General features: G+C 45.8%; 1 protein-coding gene across 3 annotated transcripts in view; it reads left to right on the top strand.

The window, feature by feature from the left end:
- PIKFYVE (phosphoinositide kinase, FYVE-type zinc finger containing) overlaps positions 1 to 17415 on the top strand; it is a 603254-nt gene that overhangs the window by 353442 nt on the left and 232397 nt on the right. For all 3 annotated transcript variants that reach the window (XM_073558214.1, XM_073558213.1, XM_073558215.1), the window contains one exon: positions 6667 to 6757. In XM_073558214.1, coding sequence (XP_073414315.1) covers positions 6667 to 6757 — 91 coding nt within the window. The remainder of the gene's footprint in view (positions 1 to 6666; positions 6758 to 17415) is intronic.

The following is a 17415-nucleotide window of genomic DNA, read 5'->3' as shown; positions in this document are numbered from 1 at the left end:
GGGAGAACTACCCGCCGCCCACCTTAGGCTTTGTTGTTAATCGAACTTTGCTCTTCTGTCTAGGACACAGGGAGATCTACCCACTGCCCACCTTAGGCTTTGTTGTTTCTCATGGAAATTGCATTGATAGGTTTCATTATGCATGTGAGATGTACAAACTGTTAAGGTTAAGTTGAAATCAGAAGTCTGTGAAACTCTGTGCGAGTACAGTCTGCAATGTCTGAACGGACCTCAGGTCTTCTCGGCAGCCTCCTGGGCATATGAGAGGCCGTTGAGACGTCAGGTCAGGAGACCCACAGTCTGTTCAGATATTGCGCTCCGTACTCAGACTGTGTTTCACAGTCATCTGAATTTTGCCTTAGAGGTAGAAAAATCTAGTTCTCTGACTCCGTTCCTGCTATTTTCCTGAAATGATAACTCTTCTTTTGATATGTTTGTTCTGTAGCCAGGAAAGCATCCCTATTCTTCTTCTGGATCTTGTAGAATTATTGACAGGTGATCTTCAGATAAATACATTTATACTATTTTAATCCCAGGGTTGCTTTTTTCATCCCTTTTATGTGGTTTAGGATTTTTCCTACATCTTTTCTGAAGGTTGCATTCTGACCATTGGATGGCACCATAGCACAACTGATCCGCAGTGTAGCTGTACTATGAGGGCTGTATCCTGTGATGGAGAAATGATTCTGCCTGTGCCAGAATGATTAACAAACCCCATAGAAGGGAGAGAAATGTACCACCAACATAAACATCTCTCCATTATCTGCACAATCAAGAATATTGTCACTTTTCTTCTTTTGAAGGTAGAAGTCTTAAGATGTGGCTAAGTGGTGTGATCTCATGATAGGAGAACTTTTTTTTTTCTGAAGGATTGCCCTGATGAATGCTTTCAGTGATGATGGCCTTTTTCCATAGGCTGTTCCTTTTCTTATGTTCCAGCATGTATCATTACACCCAGTGCATTGCATTAGGTGTGTTTTCTCTTTTGCAGGATAATGGACTGCTGTCATTACTGCAGTAATACAGTGGCCTGGTATTGTCATCTACATTTAACTATTATAGTTCCATTAATAATAATAATAATAATAATAATAATCTTTATTTTTATATAGCGCTAACATATTCCGCAGCGCTTTATATTTTTCACACATTTTCACTGTCCCCGATGGGGCTCACAATCTAAATTGCTCTCTACAGTAAGTTGTGGTATTTTTACAGGAGACCGGGTTTTCGTAGTGCCGTACTTGCACTTTTCTCTGAGGATGGTTCCTTTTATTTATTGCTGTTTTTCTTTGCAGCTGGTTAAGGACCAGTCTTCTTGTTTCATCATTTAGGAGCAGTTGTCTCTGACCTTTCATAGTCCTTTTTCTTGTCTCCTTCCTCTGACAATAATAATACCGCATAGTTGGCATTTACAGGAAACAGTGGTCGCCTGATGTCCTGACCAGCTGATGCCTTTCCTTAGTAGCAACCCAGGCATTCTGCGCCATTTGTTGCTCTGCTGCGTAAAATCTGTTTGTAGAGTGTAACCTGGGACATCGGCTCCTTTGTAGATCAATGCAGTTATCTAAAGAATGTCTGAGGCTTTTATATAATTAATGCCTTTTTACAAGCCTTCCTTTCCATTTCCCTTGTCATGTCCCTATTGACTTAAAGCTAACATCTGCCCGCAATGGTCTTTTTGTTTGTTTTTTGCCACTATAAATCGTAAAGTACTGCAGTAAAGGTGTGGAAAATCAGCTTTTTTTCTAGAATGCTACTTGTAAAGGAATCCTAGAGAAAGAAGGCGGCTGATTTATAGCATGAAATGCAATAATAATAATCTTTATATGGCGCCAACATATTCCGCAGCTTGGGTGGCTGGTATAGGCAATAGTGTTTTTTTTTGCTGATCAGTCATGACATAAATGTAGGTTAGTGCTGTAGTCAGTCTGCGATACTTGCTCCTAATCAATCATTAAAAAAAAATATATATATATTTATATATATATATATAGTGTGTGTAATTTTTTTTTTTTTTTTTTTTTTTTTTACACACTGTTTTGTATTGGAAAGTTACCTATCATACATATCCTCCATCCCATAGTCCCGTGCCCATATGCCCATCATACATATCCGCCATCTCATAGTCCCATGCCCATATACCCATCATATATATCCTGCATCCCATAGTCCCGTGCCCATATACATATCCGCCATCCCATAGTCCCATGCCCATATACCCGTCATACATATCCTCCATCCCATAGTCCAGTGCCCATATACCCATCACACATCCTCCATCCCATAGTCCCGTGCCCATATACATATCTGCCATCCCATAGTCCCGTGCCCATATACCCATCATACATATCCTCCATCCCATAGTCCCGTGCCCATATACATATCCGTCATTCCATAGTCCCGTGCCCATATATCCATCATACATATCCGCCATCCCATAGTCCCATGCCCATATACATATCCACCATCCCACAGTCCCGAGCCCATATACCCATCAGACATATCCTCCATCCCATAGTCCCGTGCCCATATACCCGTCATACATATCCTCCATCCCATAGTCCCGTGCCCATATACCCATCATGCATATCCTCCATACCATAGTCCCGTGCCCATATACCCATCATGCATATCCTCCATACCATAGTCCCGTGCCCATATACCCGTCATGCATATCCTCCATACCATAGTCCCGTGCCCATATACCCGTCATACATATCCTCCATCCCATAGTCCCGTGCCCATATACCCGTCATACATATCCTCCATCCCATAGTCCAGTGCCCATATACCCGTCATACACATCCGCCATACCATAGTCCCGAGCCCATATACCTGTCATACATATCCTCCATCCCATAGTCCAGTGCCCATATACCCATCACACATCCTCCATCTCATAGTCAACCATTATGACATCATAATGAGCGGCGGCAGGGCTTGCAACCTATGATATCAGCGTCGCCATGGCAACCATTGTGACATCATAATGAGGGGCGGGGCTTGATATGCACACACTGCTTCCCCAGTATGCAAATAGGGGCATTATGACATCATAATGAGGGGCGGGGCTTGACGCGCACACACTTTTTCCCCAGTATGTAGACGGGGGCAAAATTGTTTGGTGAATTGGAACGCGCGGGGTTAAAATTTCGCCTCACAACATAGCTTAGGACGCTCTCGGGGTCCAGACGTGTGACTGTGCCAAATTTTGTGGCTGTAGCTGCGACAGTGCGGATGCCTATCCCGGACATACACTCATACATACATACACACATACATACACACTTTGAGCTTTATATATATATATATATATATATATATATATATATATTTATATATATATATATATATATATATAATATGTGTGTGTGTGTAATTTTTTTTTTTTTTTACACACTGTTTTGTATTGGAAAGTTAAATTTTAAAATTAATCTACATTATGCCTGGCTTCAAATCGAATGATTTACTTTCCATAATGAATTAGAGGACAGCCGATTTTTATTTCAAAGTCGACTTGAACCTTCTCATGTAGTTATTTGCTTCAATGAACCTTATGTAGAAATTACAGCAGGGTGTCCATACTGTCTCTGGAAGATGCAGTAAGCTGCATTTTTTTTTGCGTATCAAAGAACTTAACGATGTTCTCTGGGAATCAATAAAAAGATCTTTAATGAGCACCATGTTCACATTGCTGTCCTCCTCTTCTTACCTGAGCAGCCCTGGTGTCGTGAGAATTAGATCAAAAACTCATGGTGAACAGCAGTGTGAGCAGCCTCTCCTTACCTCAGAACTCCTGTTAACTACAATATTACATTAGAAAAGCAGAGTGAACAACCGTGTGAGCATCCACTTCTTACCTCCACAGCCCTGGGGTCTAAGGTAATAGATCAGAAAGACATAGTGGATAGCAGTGTGAGCAGCCTCTTCTTAGCTCAGCACCCCTGGTATCTCCAATATTAGATAGACATAATGGACAGCAGTGTAAGTGGCCTCCTCTTACCTCAGCTGCCCTGGTGTCTCCGGTATTATATCAGAAAGACCTCGTGGACAGCAGTGTTAGCAGCCTTTTTTTTACCTCAGCAGCTCTGGTATCTCCAGTATTAGATCAGAAAGGTAAAGTGAGCAGCCTCTTACATTCCTGGTGTTTTAGTATTAGATCAGAAAATCATAGCGGACAGCAGTGTGAGCACTCCCTACCTCAGTAGCCCTGGTGTATCCTGAATTAGATCAGAAAGACATAGCAGACAGTAGTGTGGGCAGCCTTTTCTTACCTTAGAACCCCTGGTATTTCCAGTATTACATCTTATAGATAGGGTGAACAGTAGTGTAAGAGGTCTCATCTTACCTCAGCAGCCCTGGTATCTCTAGTATTAGATCAGAAAATCATAGCGGACAGCAGTGTGAGCAGCCTCTTCTTACCTCAGCAGCCCTGGTGTCTCCATTATTAGATCAGAAAGGCATAGTGGACAGCAGTGTGAGCAGCCTCCTCTTACCTCAGCAGCCCTGGTATCTCCATTATTAGATCAAAAGGACATATTGGACAGCAGTGTGAGCAGTCTCTTCTTACCTCAGCAGCCCTGATTTTGCCAGTATTAGATCAGATAGTTTGAACAGTGTTGTAAGTAGTCTCTTCTTGCCTCAGCAGCCCTGGTGTATCCATTATTAGATCAGAAAGACATAGTGGACAGCAGTGTGAGCAGCCTCCTCTTATCTCAGCAGCCCTGGTATCTCCATTATTAGATCAAAAAGACATGGTGGATAGCACTGTGGGCAGCCTTTTCTTACCTCAGCAGCCCTGATATTGGCAGTATTAGATCAGATAGGGTGAACAGTAGTGTAAGAAGCCGCCTCTTACCTCAGCAGCCCTGGTATCTTCGGTATTAGACCAGCATATTCACATCTTCCTACACATGAACGAAATGGGGGGGGGGGATTTCTATTAGGGTATGTGCACACGTAGTTTTTAGTCTCTGCGGATTTTGTAGAGAAAACCGCAGGAAATCCGCAGGACAAAGTGCTGCGGTTTATCTGCGGTTTATCTGCGGATTATCTGCGTTTTTTCTGCGGTTTTGCCCTGCGGTTTTACACCTCATAATGGATGAGGTGTAAAACCGCAGCGTTTCTGCACCAAACAATTGACATGCTGCGGATTGTAAACCGCAGCAAAACCGCGCGGAAAAAAACGCAGCATGTGCACAGCTTTTTTTTATTTCCATAGGAAATAAAGGTACTGTACAACGCAGCAAAATCTGCTGCGTTTCTGCAGAGCCAAAAACGCTGCGGAAACGCAGCAGAATCCCCAGCGTGTGCACATACCCTTACACAGTCTCACAGGCACCTGTCCCATTAACATTTTTGTCATGTAACAAGCCTGCAACCATTTTAATGTACTATAGTGATTGTCTCCCTAGGCAAAACAACTGTGATTTGCAATTTGAAGGTGTTTAGAAATGTATTGCTTTTATTTTTCTTTTCTATTGCTGGAGAATCCCTTTAAGTAGAATTACAAAATCTCAATCCTGTTTCACCTCTATCTAGAAATGTTGTAAGTGACTTCATTCATATCGCCGTCTCCCATTTTTGGTCTTGTCCTTTCTTACCTTACAATCCAGTGCAGTGTCCAACGTTTAGTATTAGTGTATCAATTCCTTATAGGGAGTAATATTTTCTTGTTCTGTTGTGGAAACTGTTTTACAGGTGGAAATTGTATCCCGAGCGGTTGTCATACCTGATTCTCAGCAGCAGCTGATAAACTCACCTTTTGTGTCTGTACGGCCTGAACATGTGAACCGAAGACAAGTTTCCCTTGTAAGGCTGTGTTCCCATGTTGCATTTTTGCAGCTGATTTTTCTTTTTTATTGAAAATTTTCAGCTGTGTTTTACAGTGCAGCTAAGCCTGAGATTTCAGAAACCTCTTGCACACAGCTTGTTTTTTTATCCTCAGTAGTTTATGCAATACCTTCTTTTTTGAGGAATGCACCACGTCACTTCCTCCAGTTGTTTTCCAGCTTTTTTTTCACCCATTGAAAGAGCTGGTATCAGTTTTTGCTTCGTATTAATTGCTAAAACCTGATGAAGTAGAATCAGATTTTTTTTTTTTTTGCAGCAAGTTTCTTACTGCAAAGAGAGCAGGTTTTGCAAAAAGAACAAAGCATTAAAAAAGCAATGTGTGAATATAGCCTCCATTTCTGAGCAGCAACTGAGCACTCTAATGGGACAACCAAAATGGCTAAAATTCCCGCTGTCATATCTTTTGCAAATGACCAGTGAAACTGAACAGCAAATGCCACTATTTTTGTAAGGAAAAAAAACACGTGCTCACCAAATTGCTTCACCTTCTTGTTTGCCGATATATGAGCAGCTTTACACATGTCCAAATGTACGAAGACAGACGCTTGTGCTTGGTTCATTCGCGTTTCCTGTGGACCACATTTATTAGCAGTCGGACCCCCAACTACCATACACTTATCAACTATTGTGTCTTTTGTGGGACATCTTTCATTTTAGGAGGAGATGAAGCAGGCTGAACTGTCGGGCTGGTAAATCTCTGATATTTGCCTGTAGAATGCTCTTGTGTTCCTTCTTCCTCCATAGCTAGGATTCTAATGATTAACCAGACACACTGACTATTTTAATACATCTTTTCTTTTTCATTGAAAGGTTGCAAGACCTTTTCCAGCAAGAAAAGGGCCGTAAGCGTCCGTCTGTGCCTGCAAGTCCTGGGAGAACAAGGCAAGGAGATGAGCCTAAGGTAACATGATTCTATACACCGAGTCCACAGCTTGCGGACATGTTACAATCCAGCCATGGCCAATGCTGCAATAGCATCTGCCATGGCTGGAGAGCGAGAACCGCGCCCCCCCCCCCCCCCCCCCCCCCCCCCCCAAGACCTATCTGCCACCGTCACCATCTACTCCCCCTCCCCTTCCCTCCGATACCCCCCCTCACCCTTCCGATACCTCCTGAGTCCCGGCGTCCCTCCCGGTGTCCCTGCTGAATCTTGCATGGGCGCCGCCATCTTCCAAAATGGCGGGCACATGTGCAGTGCGCCCGTCGGACCTGCTGGCTGCAGATTCATTCATTCAGGGACATTTTGATCACTTTGATAGACCCTATCATAGTGATCAAAATAAAAAAAAAGTAAATTAACCCCCGTTTATCACCCCCATAGGTAGGGACAAATAATAAAATAAAGAATATATTTTTTTTTCCCATTAGGGTTAGAGTTAGGGTTAGAATTAGGGTTAGGGTTGGAATTAGCTAACAAGTATAATGTGAGCAAGGGTTACCTATAACCGACTAACTGAAAAAAAACCCTATAAAAATATAACTTTTATTAAGTACAAAAATAACAATATAAATTTGCACATGTCCCCTATTATAAAGCCTAGTAAAAAACGGGCTATTGTATTGCTGGAAAGAGATAAGGTATAACAGTCAAACCAAATCTAACCAGCTGAATCTGCCAATCCAATTATGTGGTCAGAAAAACCTGAATCCATAGCAGTTAAAAACTGCACAATACTATTATAGCCCAAAAAACGGAAAAAAAGGGGAAATGGACATAAAGAAGATGTATAAAAATTGATAATACGTGCTGCCATCTGATAACAATTTCACTCAGCCGATGTGAAGAAAAGAGTGATCTGGCCCTATACAAAATGACTATCTGAACACCTACTTAGGTGCGGAGGTTGGCACCCTAAGAAATACGAGAATGGCTCCCCCGCTCGTGCGATGGCTATCCCTAATCTCCTATATCATCCTATAAGATGACAGATTAGAAACAGAGGGCCAAATGGCCTGTATCCATTTGCTTAGAATATCTTCATGAATGCAGTAAAGTAGATTTATACAATCATATATGCATGTGAGGAAAGGTAGAAAGTCCAGACAGTCTGAATAGATGCATAACGCTCACACACAGTAGAACCAGTTACATATAAATTTGTAGCAAATTATGCCCTTTCCAAAAAGCACTATGTTATGTATATGAAGTATATATAAAAACTATCACATTAAGTACCCAGATAAAAAACTGCCCATTAGACACAATGATGAATCAGTGGTAGGTAAACAGGAACGGCTTATCTGATAACAAATTGTCAGAAATCATGAAAGCAAACAAAGACACCACTGAATGTACCAGATTTTCAAGTCTCAGTGTAAATTAGTAGGGGTGCTACGGCCACTCCAGGTATCAGATATATATCATACCCCTAGTTTAAATCACCAGATACTGACAACAATAAGCCCATTCATGGGAAAAAAAAACAAAACAAAAAACAGTACTTATCTGTGAATATATACTCCTTCATAATGATATCCATAAGGTCCATGATAACATCATTCCTCAAATATAGTCCGCACACTCTCAACGCGTTTCCCCCTACTGCAGGTTCATCAGGAGAGATGCATATTGGTCAGAGCGGTCTGGCAGTGCAGTGGAGACTAATCCAATTGATGAGGCTGCACCTGCTTACCATTCCCCCCTTATATCACTGTATCACTCCCAGAATCCCCTGCTTTCAGACTAACGTTATCACCTGGTGCCACAACACTAGAAGCACAATGTATGTTTACCTGCAGATTGTGTCCTCACATTCTCGCTGCACATGTCCATTCAGTGTCCAGACGCTAGAGGAGTCACATGATCAGCTCACAGCAATTGCTGCTCTCACACTGACGTCAGCACCTGCCCACACAGTGCTAGAGGCACACAGTTTGTTTTCCTACCAATACTATTGTGTCCTCATTGTTTCATTGCGCATGTCCACTCAGTGTCTAGACGCCGTCACCATCTGCTCCCCCTCCCCTTCCCTCCGATCCCCCCCTCCACCATCCCGGTACCTCCTGAGTCCCGGCGTCCCTCCCGGTGTCCCTGCTGAATCTTGCATGGGCGCCGCCATCTTCCAAAATGGCGGGCGCATGCGCAGTGCGCCCGTCGGACCTGCCGGCTACAGATTCATTCAGGGACATTTTGATAACTTTGATAGACCCTATCATAGTGATCAAAATAAAAAAAAAGTAAATTAACCCCCGTTTAACACCCCCATAGGTAGGGACAAATAATAAAATAAAGAATATATATTTTTTTTCCTGTTAGGGTTAGAGTTAGGGTTAGAATTAGGGTTAGGGTTGGAATTAGGGTCAGGCTTGGAATTAGGGTTAGGGCTGGAATTAGGGTTAGGGCTGGAATTAGGGTTAGGGCTGGAATTAGGGTTAGGGTTGGGGTTAGGGTTGGAATTAGGGTTAGGGTTGGAATTGGGGTTAGGCTTGGAATTAGGGTTGGGGTTGGAATTAAGGTTGGGATTAGGCTATGTGCACACGTTGCGGATTCTGCTGCGGATCCGCAGCGGATTTGGCCCTGCGGACCCGCAGCGGTTTCCGCAGCGGTGTACGGTACCATGTTAGCCTATGCAAAACAAAAACCGCTGTGCAGATGCTGCAGATTTTTCAGCGGATTACTATCCGGTGCATGTCAATTGTTTGTGCGGAATCCGCAGCGGTTTCACACCTTATCATTATGAGGTGTAAAACCGCAGGCTAATCCGCAGATAAACCGCATGACTTTTGTCCTGCGGATTTCACCAAATCCGTGCAGAAAGATCCGCAGCGTGTGCACATAGCCTTAGGGTTGGAATTAGGGTTAAGATTAGGGTTAGGGGTGTGTTGGGGTTGGGATTATGGTTAGGCTTGTGGTTAGGGTTGGAATTAGGGTTGTAGTTAGGGGTGTGTTGGGGTTAGGGTTGAGTTAGAATTGAGGGGTTTCCACTATTTAAGCACATCAGGGGTCTCCAAATGCGACATGGCGCCACCATTGATTCCAGCCAATTTTGCGTTCAAAAAGTCAAATGGTGCTCTCTCCCTTCCTAGCCCCGGCATGTGCCCAAACAGTGGTTCCCCCTCACATATGGGATACTAGCGTACTCAGGACAAACTGGACAACAAATTTTGTGGTCCAATTTCTCCTGTTAACCTTGTGAAAATAAAAAATTGTGGGCTAAAAAAAATCATTTTTTGAGGGAAAAAAAATGATTGTTTATTTTCACGGCTCTGTTATAAACTTCTGTGAAGCACTTTGGGGGTTCAAAGTTCTCACCACACATCTAGATAAGTTCCTTGGAGGGTCTAGTTTCCAAAATGAGGTCACGTGTGTAGGGTTTCTACTGTTTAGGCACATCAAGGGCTCTGCAAACGTAACATGACGCCTGCAGACCATTCCATCAAGCTGGCATTTTAGAACGTCACTACTTCCCTTCTGAGCCCTGACGTGTGCCCAAACAGTGGTTCACCCCCACATATGAGGTACCAGCATACTCAGGACAAACTGGACAACAACTTTTGGGGTCCAATTTCTTTTGTTACTCTTGTGAGAATAAAAAATTGCGGGCTAAAAGATCATTTTTTGAGGAAAAAAAATGATTTTTTATTTTCACGGCTCTGCGTTATAAACTTCTGTGAAGCACTTGCGTTTCAGAGTACTCAGCACACATCTAAATAAGTTCCTTGGTGGGGTCTGGTTTCCAAAATGGGGTCACTTGTGGGGGAGCTCCAATGTTTAAGCACACAGGGGCTCTCCATACGCGACATGGTGTCCGCTAACTATTGGCGCTAATTTTCCATTCGAAAAGTCAAATGGCGATCATTCCCTTCCGAGCCCTGCCGTGCGCCCAAACAGTGGTTTATGACTACATGTGAGGTATCGGTGTACTCAGGAGAAATTGCCCAACAAATTACAGGATCCATTTTATCCTGCTGCCCTTGTGAAAGAAAAACATTTGTGTGGAAAACAAGTAATTTTTAATTTTTACGTATCAATTTGTGAAGCACCTGGGGGTTCAAAGTGCTCACTATGCATCTAGATAAGTTCCTTAGGGAGTCTAGTTTCCAAAATGGGATCAGTTGTGGGGGAGCTCCAAAGTTTAGGCACACAGAGGCTCTCCAAACGTGACATGGTGTCCGCTAACGATTGGAGCTAATTTTCCATTCAAAAGATTCAAATGGCGCTCCTTCCATTCAGAGTCCTGCCGTGCATCCAAATAGTGGTTCCCCCCTACATATGGGGTTTCAGCGTACTCAGGACAAATTGGACAACAACTTTTGGGGTCCATTTTCTCCTTTTATTCTTGGGATAATAAAAAAATTGTTGCTAAAAGATCATCTTTGTGACTAAAAAGTTAAATGTTAATGTTTTCCTTCCATGTTGCTTCTGCTGCTGTGAAACACCTGAAGGGTTAATAAACTTTTTGAATGTGGTTTTGATAAGCTTGAGGGGTGCAGTTTTTAGAATGGTGTCACTTTTGGGTATTTTCTGTTATATTAACCTCTCAAAGTGACTTTAAATGTGAGGTGGTCCCTAAAAAAAAATGGTCTTGTAAATTTTGTTGTAAAAATGAGAAATTGCTTGTCAAATTTTAACCCTTATAACTTCCTAACAAAAAAAAATTTCTTCCCAAAATTGTGCTGATGTAAAATAGACATGTGGGAAATGTTATTTATTAACTATTTTGTGTCACATAACTCTGTTTTAACAGAATAAAAATTCAAAATTTGGAAATTGCGAAATTTTCAAAATTTTCGCCAAACATCCGTTTTTTTCACAAATAAACACAAAAATTATCGACCTAAATTTACTACTAACATGAAGCTCAATATGTCACGAAAAAAGTCTCAGGATCACTAGGATCCTTTGAAGCGTTCCTGAGTTATTACCTCATAAAGAGACCCTGGTCAGAATTGCAATAAAAATGGCCCGGTCATTAAGGTCAAAATAGGCTGTGTCATGAAGGGGTTAAAGCCTTCACAGAGCTGCTTCTTTCCCTTATATTTCGCAGATGCTTCATGGCAGAGCTCCATCTGTCATGTCATTATCTGATGCACCAATATATAAGCCGTTATCCTGCGGATACAGGCTGCAGTCACAAAGCCAGGAAAGAATGGGAATGTGAGGCATTGGTCTGAGCAGAATCATTAGGTGACGTTCTGCTGGCGAAGCACTTTGTGGAGCTTTCATAAATGTTGATGCAGCTTCCCCTGCATTATTGTGAAGTGATGCTATCCATAATGTGTGTAGTGTACAATTTTATTTTATTTATTCTGCTATAAACCGACTAGCTAATGAAATGTGAAAAGAAAATGCTTGTATGCGCCACTCTCCAAGTACTGCTGGATAAATTGTAGAATATCATCATTTACATGTAATGGATATTATACAATAGGTCTGCAGTGGCCATAGGTGTAGCCTGGAGCTGTCGCGTCCTGCGCTCAGCTGTGCTGGCAGCTCTGTAAAGGCCCCTTTACATTTAGCGATGCACCAGCGGTCAGGATCGCTGGTGCATCGCTAAATGATCGCTAGTGAGCTGTCACACAGGCAGAGCTCACAGCGATGCAGCAGCGCACGATACTCACCTTTCACACATAGCGATGCTTACGTCCTCCCGCCCGCCTCCACGCGTCTCTCATCGGCGCCAGCAGGAAGCCCAGCAGGAAGTGCCCGACGAGAAATGGAGCCGGACATTCTCGCGCGATCAGCGATGGACAGCAGGGGAGCCGGCCGGAGGTAAGTATCACACATAGCGATATTGCTAGCGATATCGCTATAACGTCACAAAATCGGTGACGTTATAGCGATGTCGCTAGCGATATCGCTATGTGTAAAACCCCCTTAAGGGGCAGCAGCAGATTGCTGGGCAGGTTTCTTTGTGCTTGCACTATTTATATATCCTACATCTGTACTTTTCTAATGTCTTCGCTCCAAACAACGTAGATGCAGAGCACCAGGTCCTTAAAACAGACAGTTTTATCTTTATAGGTTATTAACCCATTCACACCGCAGCCCTTTTTTGTTTTTGTGTTTGTTTTTCGCTCCCCTCCTTTCCAGAGCCATAAATTTATTTTTCTCCTTCTCCTCATTGGGGGACACAGATACTGTGGGTGTATGCTTCTGCCGCTTGGAGGCTGACACTAAGTGAAAAAAAGAGGTTAGCTCCTCCTCCGCAGTATACACCCTCGCCCCTATTGCGGGCGGAAATCAGTTTTTTCCTTATTGTCTTTGGAGGCACACATGTATGGTTTCTTCAGACTTCTTTTTTTTTTTTTTTTTCTTTTTTTCCTTGAAGATAAGACAGGGGCGACGGATCCTATTGAAAGGGTCCGATCTCCCCAAACCAACAACGGGCGAGCACGTGTTGAGTATCGTCTCCACGTATCCTTTCCTGCACCGAGGCACATATCTGGGTTTTTTTCCCCAGACGTCTATTTTTGTTTGTTATTTTATGAAGAAGAGACAGGGGCAACGGATCCTATTGAAAGGGTCCGATTTCCCCAAACCATCAACGGGCGAGCACGTGCAAGTGTCCCTCCACATATCCTCTTCCGCAACGTGGGACACGATGCCGGACTTAGCCCTGTCCACCCCTAGGTATTGAAACCATGGGCTTGCACAGAGGCACAAGACTAGTCTGTGCAGCCCCCACTGCTCCACCAAAGCTAGACGGCGGTGCTGCAAGGCGGCGGACGGTCCCTCTCCTCACCCCCTGAAGGGGTTAGATGGAGTTAAGGTGCCTCCACCATCCAGAAACTAACCCCATCCCCTCTACCTGGTGGCAACAGGTTAGAGCCGGAGTCAGGTATGAAGGGCTGGGGAGGGCCTGCGGCAGCGTTCCGGGAAGCTCCAGGCATCTTAGGAAGTGTAGAGCAATCCTCCTTCCCTCTCCTCTCTCCTCCCTCCTTCCGCCAAGCGTGGGCGCCGGGTTTCGGCGGCAGGGACTGGAGCCTTCGGCCTGCAGGCCGCCGGCCTGCCCTGCCCCCCCTCCTCCCCTCCCCCGGCGGGCGGGCGTGCAGGCAAAATTTAGTCCGCGGCTTCGGCTGTGACTGGGCCGCGGGCGGAAGTCCCGCCATCGGCGTGACGTAATTTCCGGCGCTGCCCCCTGGCTGGGGCGGACGCCGAACAAATTGAGCCCCCGGCTTCATGGCAGGTAGGCCGCGGCCGGGAGAGGAATGGCCCACCCTACCCGGAGAACAGGAGCGCGGGGCAGCGACAGGAGCACGTGAGTCACAGGACGGGGTAAGTGCCATTCAACCCTCATATGAATTAGGCCTGGCTGCAATATGATTGGGAAAGGTAATCGCGTTCCCTTATGCCGCATGCATTTCTGGAGGGGTTAATTTTTTGCCGCATGCCAGAGCCAAAAATTATGCGAAGCCTGTGAGCCCGATCGCGCCCAGGAGCCCTCCCCTGCGATGCAACCAATGTGCAAGCCCCCCGGAGTGGGCCGTATCACTGTCAGAGTACGAGGGCAATCGAGTTCCGTCAGGCCCCTGAAAGGGGCAGGGACAGTGGCTGGTTGGCCTTAGAGGGGACCTCCACCTCACTAGAGCCTTCAGCTTGCAGGGGCCACTCTTACTCCAGGCAGACCCGGTTGAAGGAATCCTCGCGGTGTCGCCCAGTCCATCCGGTGTTGTGGCATCCGTAAGTCCTGCTTCTCGCTCCCCATCGCCAGGGTTGATTGTGAGCAGACCTCAGGTTGACTCAGACAGACACCTTGACCTGGATGCTCCGGGGTCATGTGAAATAGTGGACAGGCTCATAGAAGCCGTCGGTCAGACCTTGAGGATGGTTCCACAGCGGCTTTTTAGCCATAAGGTGGCGTTTAAGCGAGTGAAGCGGCCGCACGGAATTGGTTCCTCTTATCCTGAGTTTGAGGACATAGTGTAGCGACTAAGGGAATGACCAGACGGAGGTTTCTCGGGTCAAAAGGCACTCAAAGTAAGGTATCCATTTGCCGGACATCCGTAAGAAATGGATGAAGTCTCCGATGGTGGTTCCACCGGTGTCTCGTCTAGCCACTAAAACCCTGTTTCGTTTCTAGTGGTTCCTCTATTAAGGATTCCACGGATCGCCTCATAAAGAGCTTCTTGCTCAGTAAGTGAGGTGTCAGGATCAGCGCTCTCGCCCTCGTTCGCAGCGACTTAGGCAGCCAAGGCCATGAATTCATGGTCAGAATCGTTAAACAGGGTTGCGCAGAAGCAGAGCTACCTGCCGAGATATCGGAGAAGGCGAGGCAGATGGCGATGGACCTGGGACTATGTAATCAATGCGTCTTTGCATGCGGCTAATTGCTCGGCACTTTCTGCCGCTAACGCAATTTCTATCAGAAGAGCTCTATGGATGGCGGGCCGACTCTGCTTTCAAGAAGTCCTTGACTTCTCTGCCTTATGATCAGTGCGGCCGTTTATTGGAGAGAGGTTGGATAAGCTTATCTCTGACTCCACAGGAGGAAAGAGCATTTTTTCTCCCTCAACAAGGGGTCAAACCGCCTTTTTCGCACCCTGTTCAGGCACGTTTTCGATCTTTTCGCAACTCCGGGTGGACCACAGCGGCCAATTCCGCCGCTTCAGGCCGCCCCGACCAGGATAGGGAGCGGCAGATCTCGTATAGATCCAACCCATTGGGGAGAATGCGAACTCGGCAGCCCAGATCAAGGGGATCCAGATCCCAAAGAGAGTCAGCTAAATGACTCGAGGCGTTTGCCAGACGACACCGGCAAGGTGAGCGGCCGTCTACTCTAATTCCGCCACGTCTGGTTCAGTGTTGCACGCGACACGTGGGTAAAGGAGTTGGTGGCCTCAGGTTTACAAAATAGAATTTGCCAGATGCCCTCCAAGACTGTTTTTCCTTTTCTCGTCTTCCCAGGGTGGATACCTAGGCAAGGGCTCTATTAGGGACCATCGAATCGCTCCTGCACGATGGAGTCATTGTTTCCGTGCCAGAACACGAAAGAGCTCAGGGTTGCGATTCCAAGCTGTTTGCGGTTCACAAAAAGAGAACGGGTCTGTCAAACCTGTCTTGGACCTGAGGCTTCTGAACAGGTTGATCAGCATCAGACATTTTCGGATGGAGTCTCTCCGGTCAGTCATATCGGCCATGGAGCGGGGAGAATACTTGGCCTCAATAGATATCCAGAACGTATATCTGCACATTGCCACCGGCCATTCTAGGCAGAGCAGGAGTGCATTCATCAGGTGGTGAGCCCATTTTTTCTGCTCATTAGAGGTTTCTGCGCTTCAACATCAGTGGTCGACATTTTTCAGTTCATAGCACTACCCTTCGGGCTAGGCAAGGTTCCCAGAGTGTTCACAAAGGTTATGACAGTTGTCATGGTCATGCTACATTCTTGAGGCATAGTCATGGTTGCCTTACTTGGACGATCTCTTAGTTAAGGGCCCTTCAGTACGGGTATGCGAGGAAAATGTCAACATCACGCTGGATACTCTTGGCCGCTTAGGGTGGTTGGTCAGCGCGAGGTAGTCATCTCTTGTGCCAGCTCAGGTTTTTTCTTCTTAGGAAGGATCCTTGACACTTGCCGAGGGCTGGTAATTCTCCTCAGGAAGAGGCGCTTACTCTTCGGAGGGAGTCTGGACATTTCGCCATCCAGTCCCTCGTTCCAGCCGGTTCGGAATGAGGATTCTAAGAGAAATGGTGGCGGCAATAGAAGCGTTAACGTTTGCCAGTTCCTTCTTCGCCCCCTGCAGCGCACCCTCTTCTCAGCCTGGACAAGAATTCCGTTCACGTTTGCTCAGCGGGGCCGGCGATCCTGTCAAGTCAGGGAGTCGCTGGAATGGTGGATAACCAGTCCTTCTCTGTCCCAGGGGAAGCCTTTTTGCCCAGACCATTGGTTGGTGATGACAATCAAAGCCAGTCTCCTCGACCGGGGAGCAGGGTTTTCGCCACCACACGACCCAGGGGCGGTGGTCCCCGCAGGAAGCTCTCCTCTCGACCAAGCTAGTGGAGATACGGGCAATTTTGCTGGCTCTGCAACAGTTTTATCACTTTCTGCAGGCCGCCTTGTCTGAAGTCAATCGGACAAAGCCATGGCGGTGATCTATATAGATCATCAAGGGTGCACCCGCAGCAGAGCAACCATGCGCGGGGTGAGGCACGTTCTTCAGTGAGTCAAACAAACCACTCGGTGATTTCGGCAGCTCTCATCCCAGGCGTGGAAAATAGCTCGGCATACTTTCTCAGGGGGAGAGTGATCTCTACATCCCGAAGTCTTCCAGCAGATTTTTTAGCTGCGTGGAACACCAGATGTGGATCTGTTGGCTTCCAGAGTGAATGCCAAGGTGCCCACCTGCGTCGCTCGGGCCAGGGATCCGCAGGCAATCAGTGGACGCGTTGGTTTTGTTATGGAACCAGTGTCGCCGCCCATATCTATTTCCCCCGCTGTCGCTACTGCCGAGAGTCATCAAAAAGAGCAAGAGGGAAGGGGTTCCAGCTATCCGGCTGGCCCCAGACTGGTCCTATTCAGCGTGGTACGCAGATCTAATGCACCTGCTCGCCGACGTTCCTTGGCGACTGCCAGAATGCCCAGTTATTTTCTCAAGGGCCAATTTGCCACTCGAGCT

Source organism: Dendrobates tinctorius, unplaced genomic scaffold (assembly GCF_039654945.1).
Source record: "Dendrobates tinctorius isolate UK_male_01 unplaced genomic scaffold, ASM3965494v1 ptg000254l, whole genome shotgun sequence".
NCBI lineage: Eukaryota > Metazoa > Chordata > Amphibia > Anura > Dendrobatidae > Dendrobates > Dendrobates tinctorius.
Note: the sequence above shows the minus strand (reverse complement) of the source record. Positions and strands in the feature narration are given on the sequence as shown.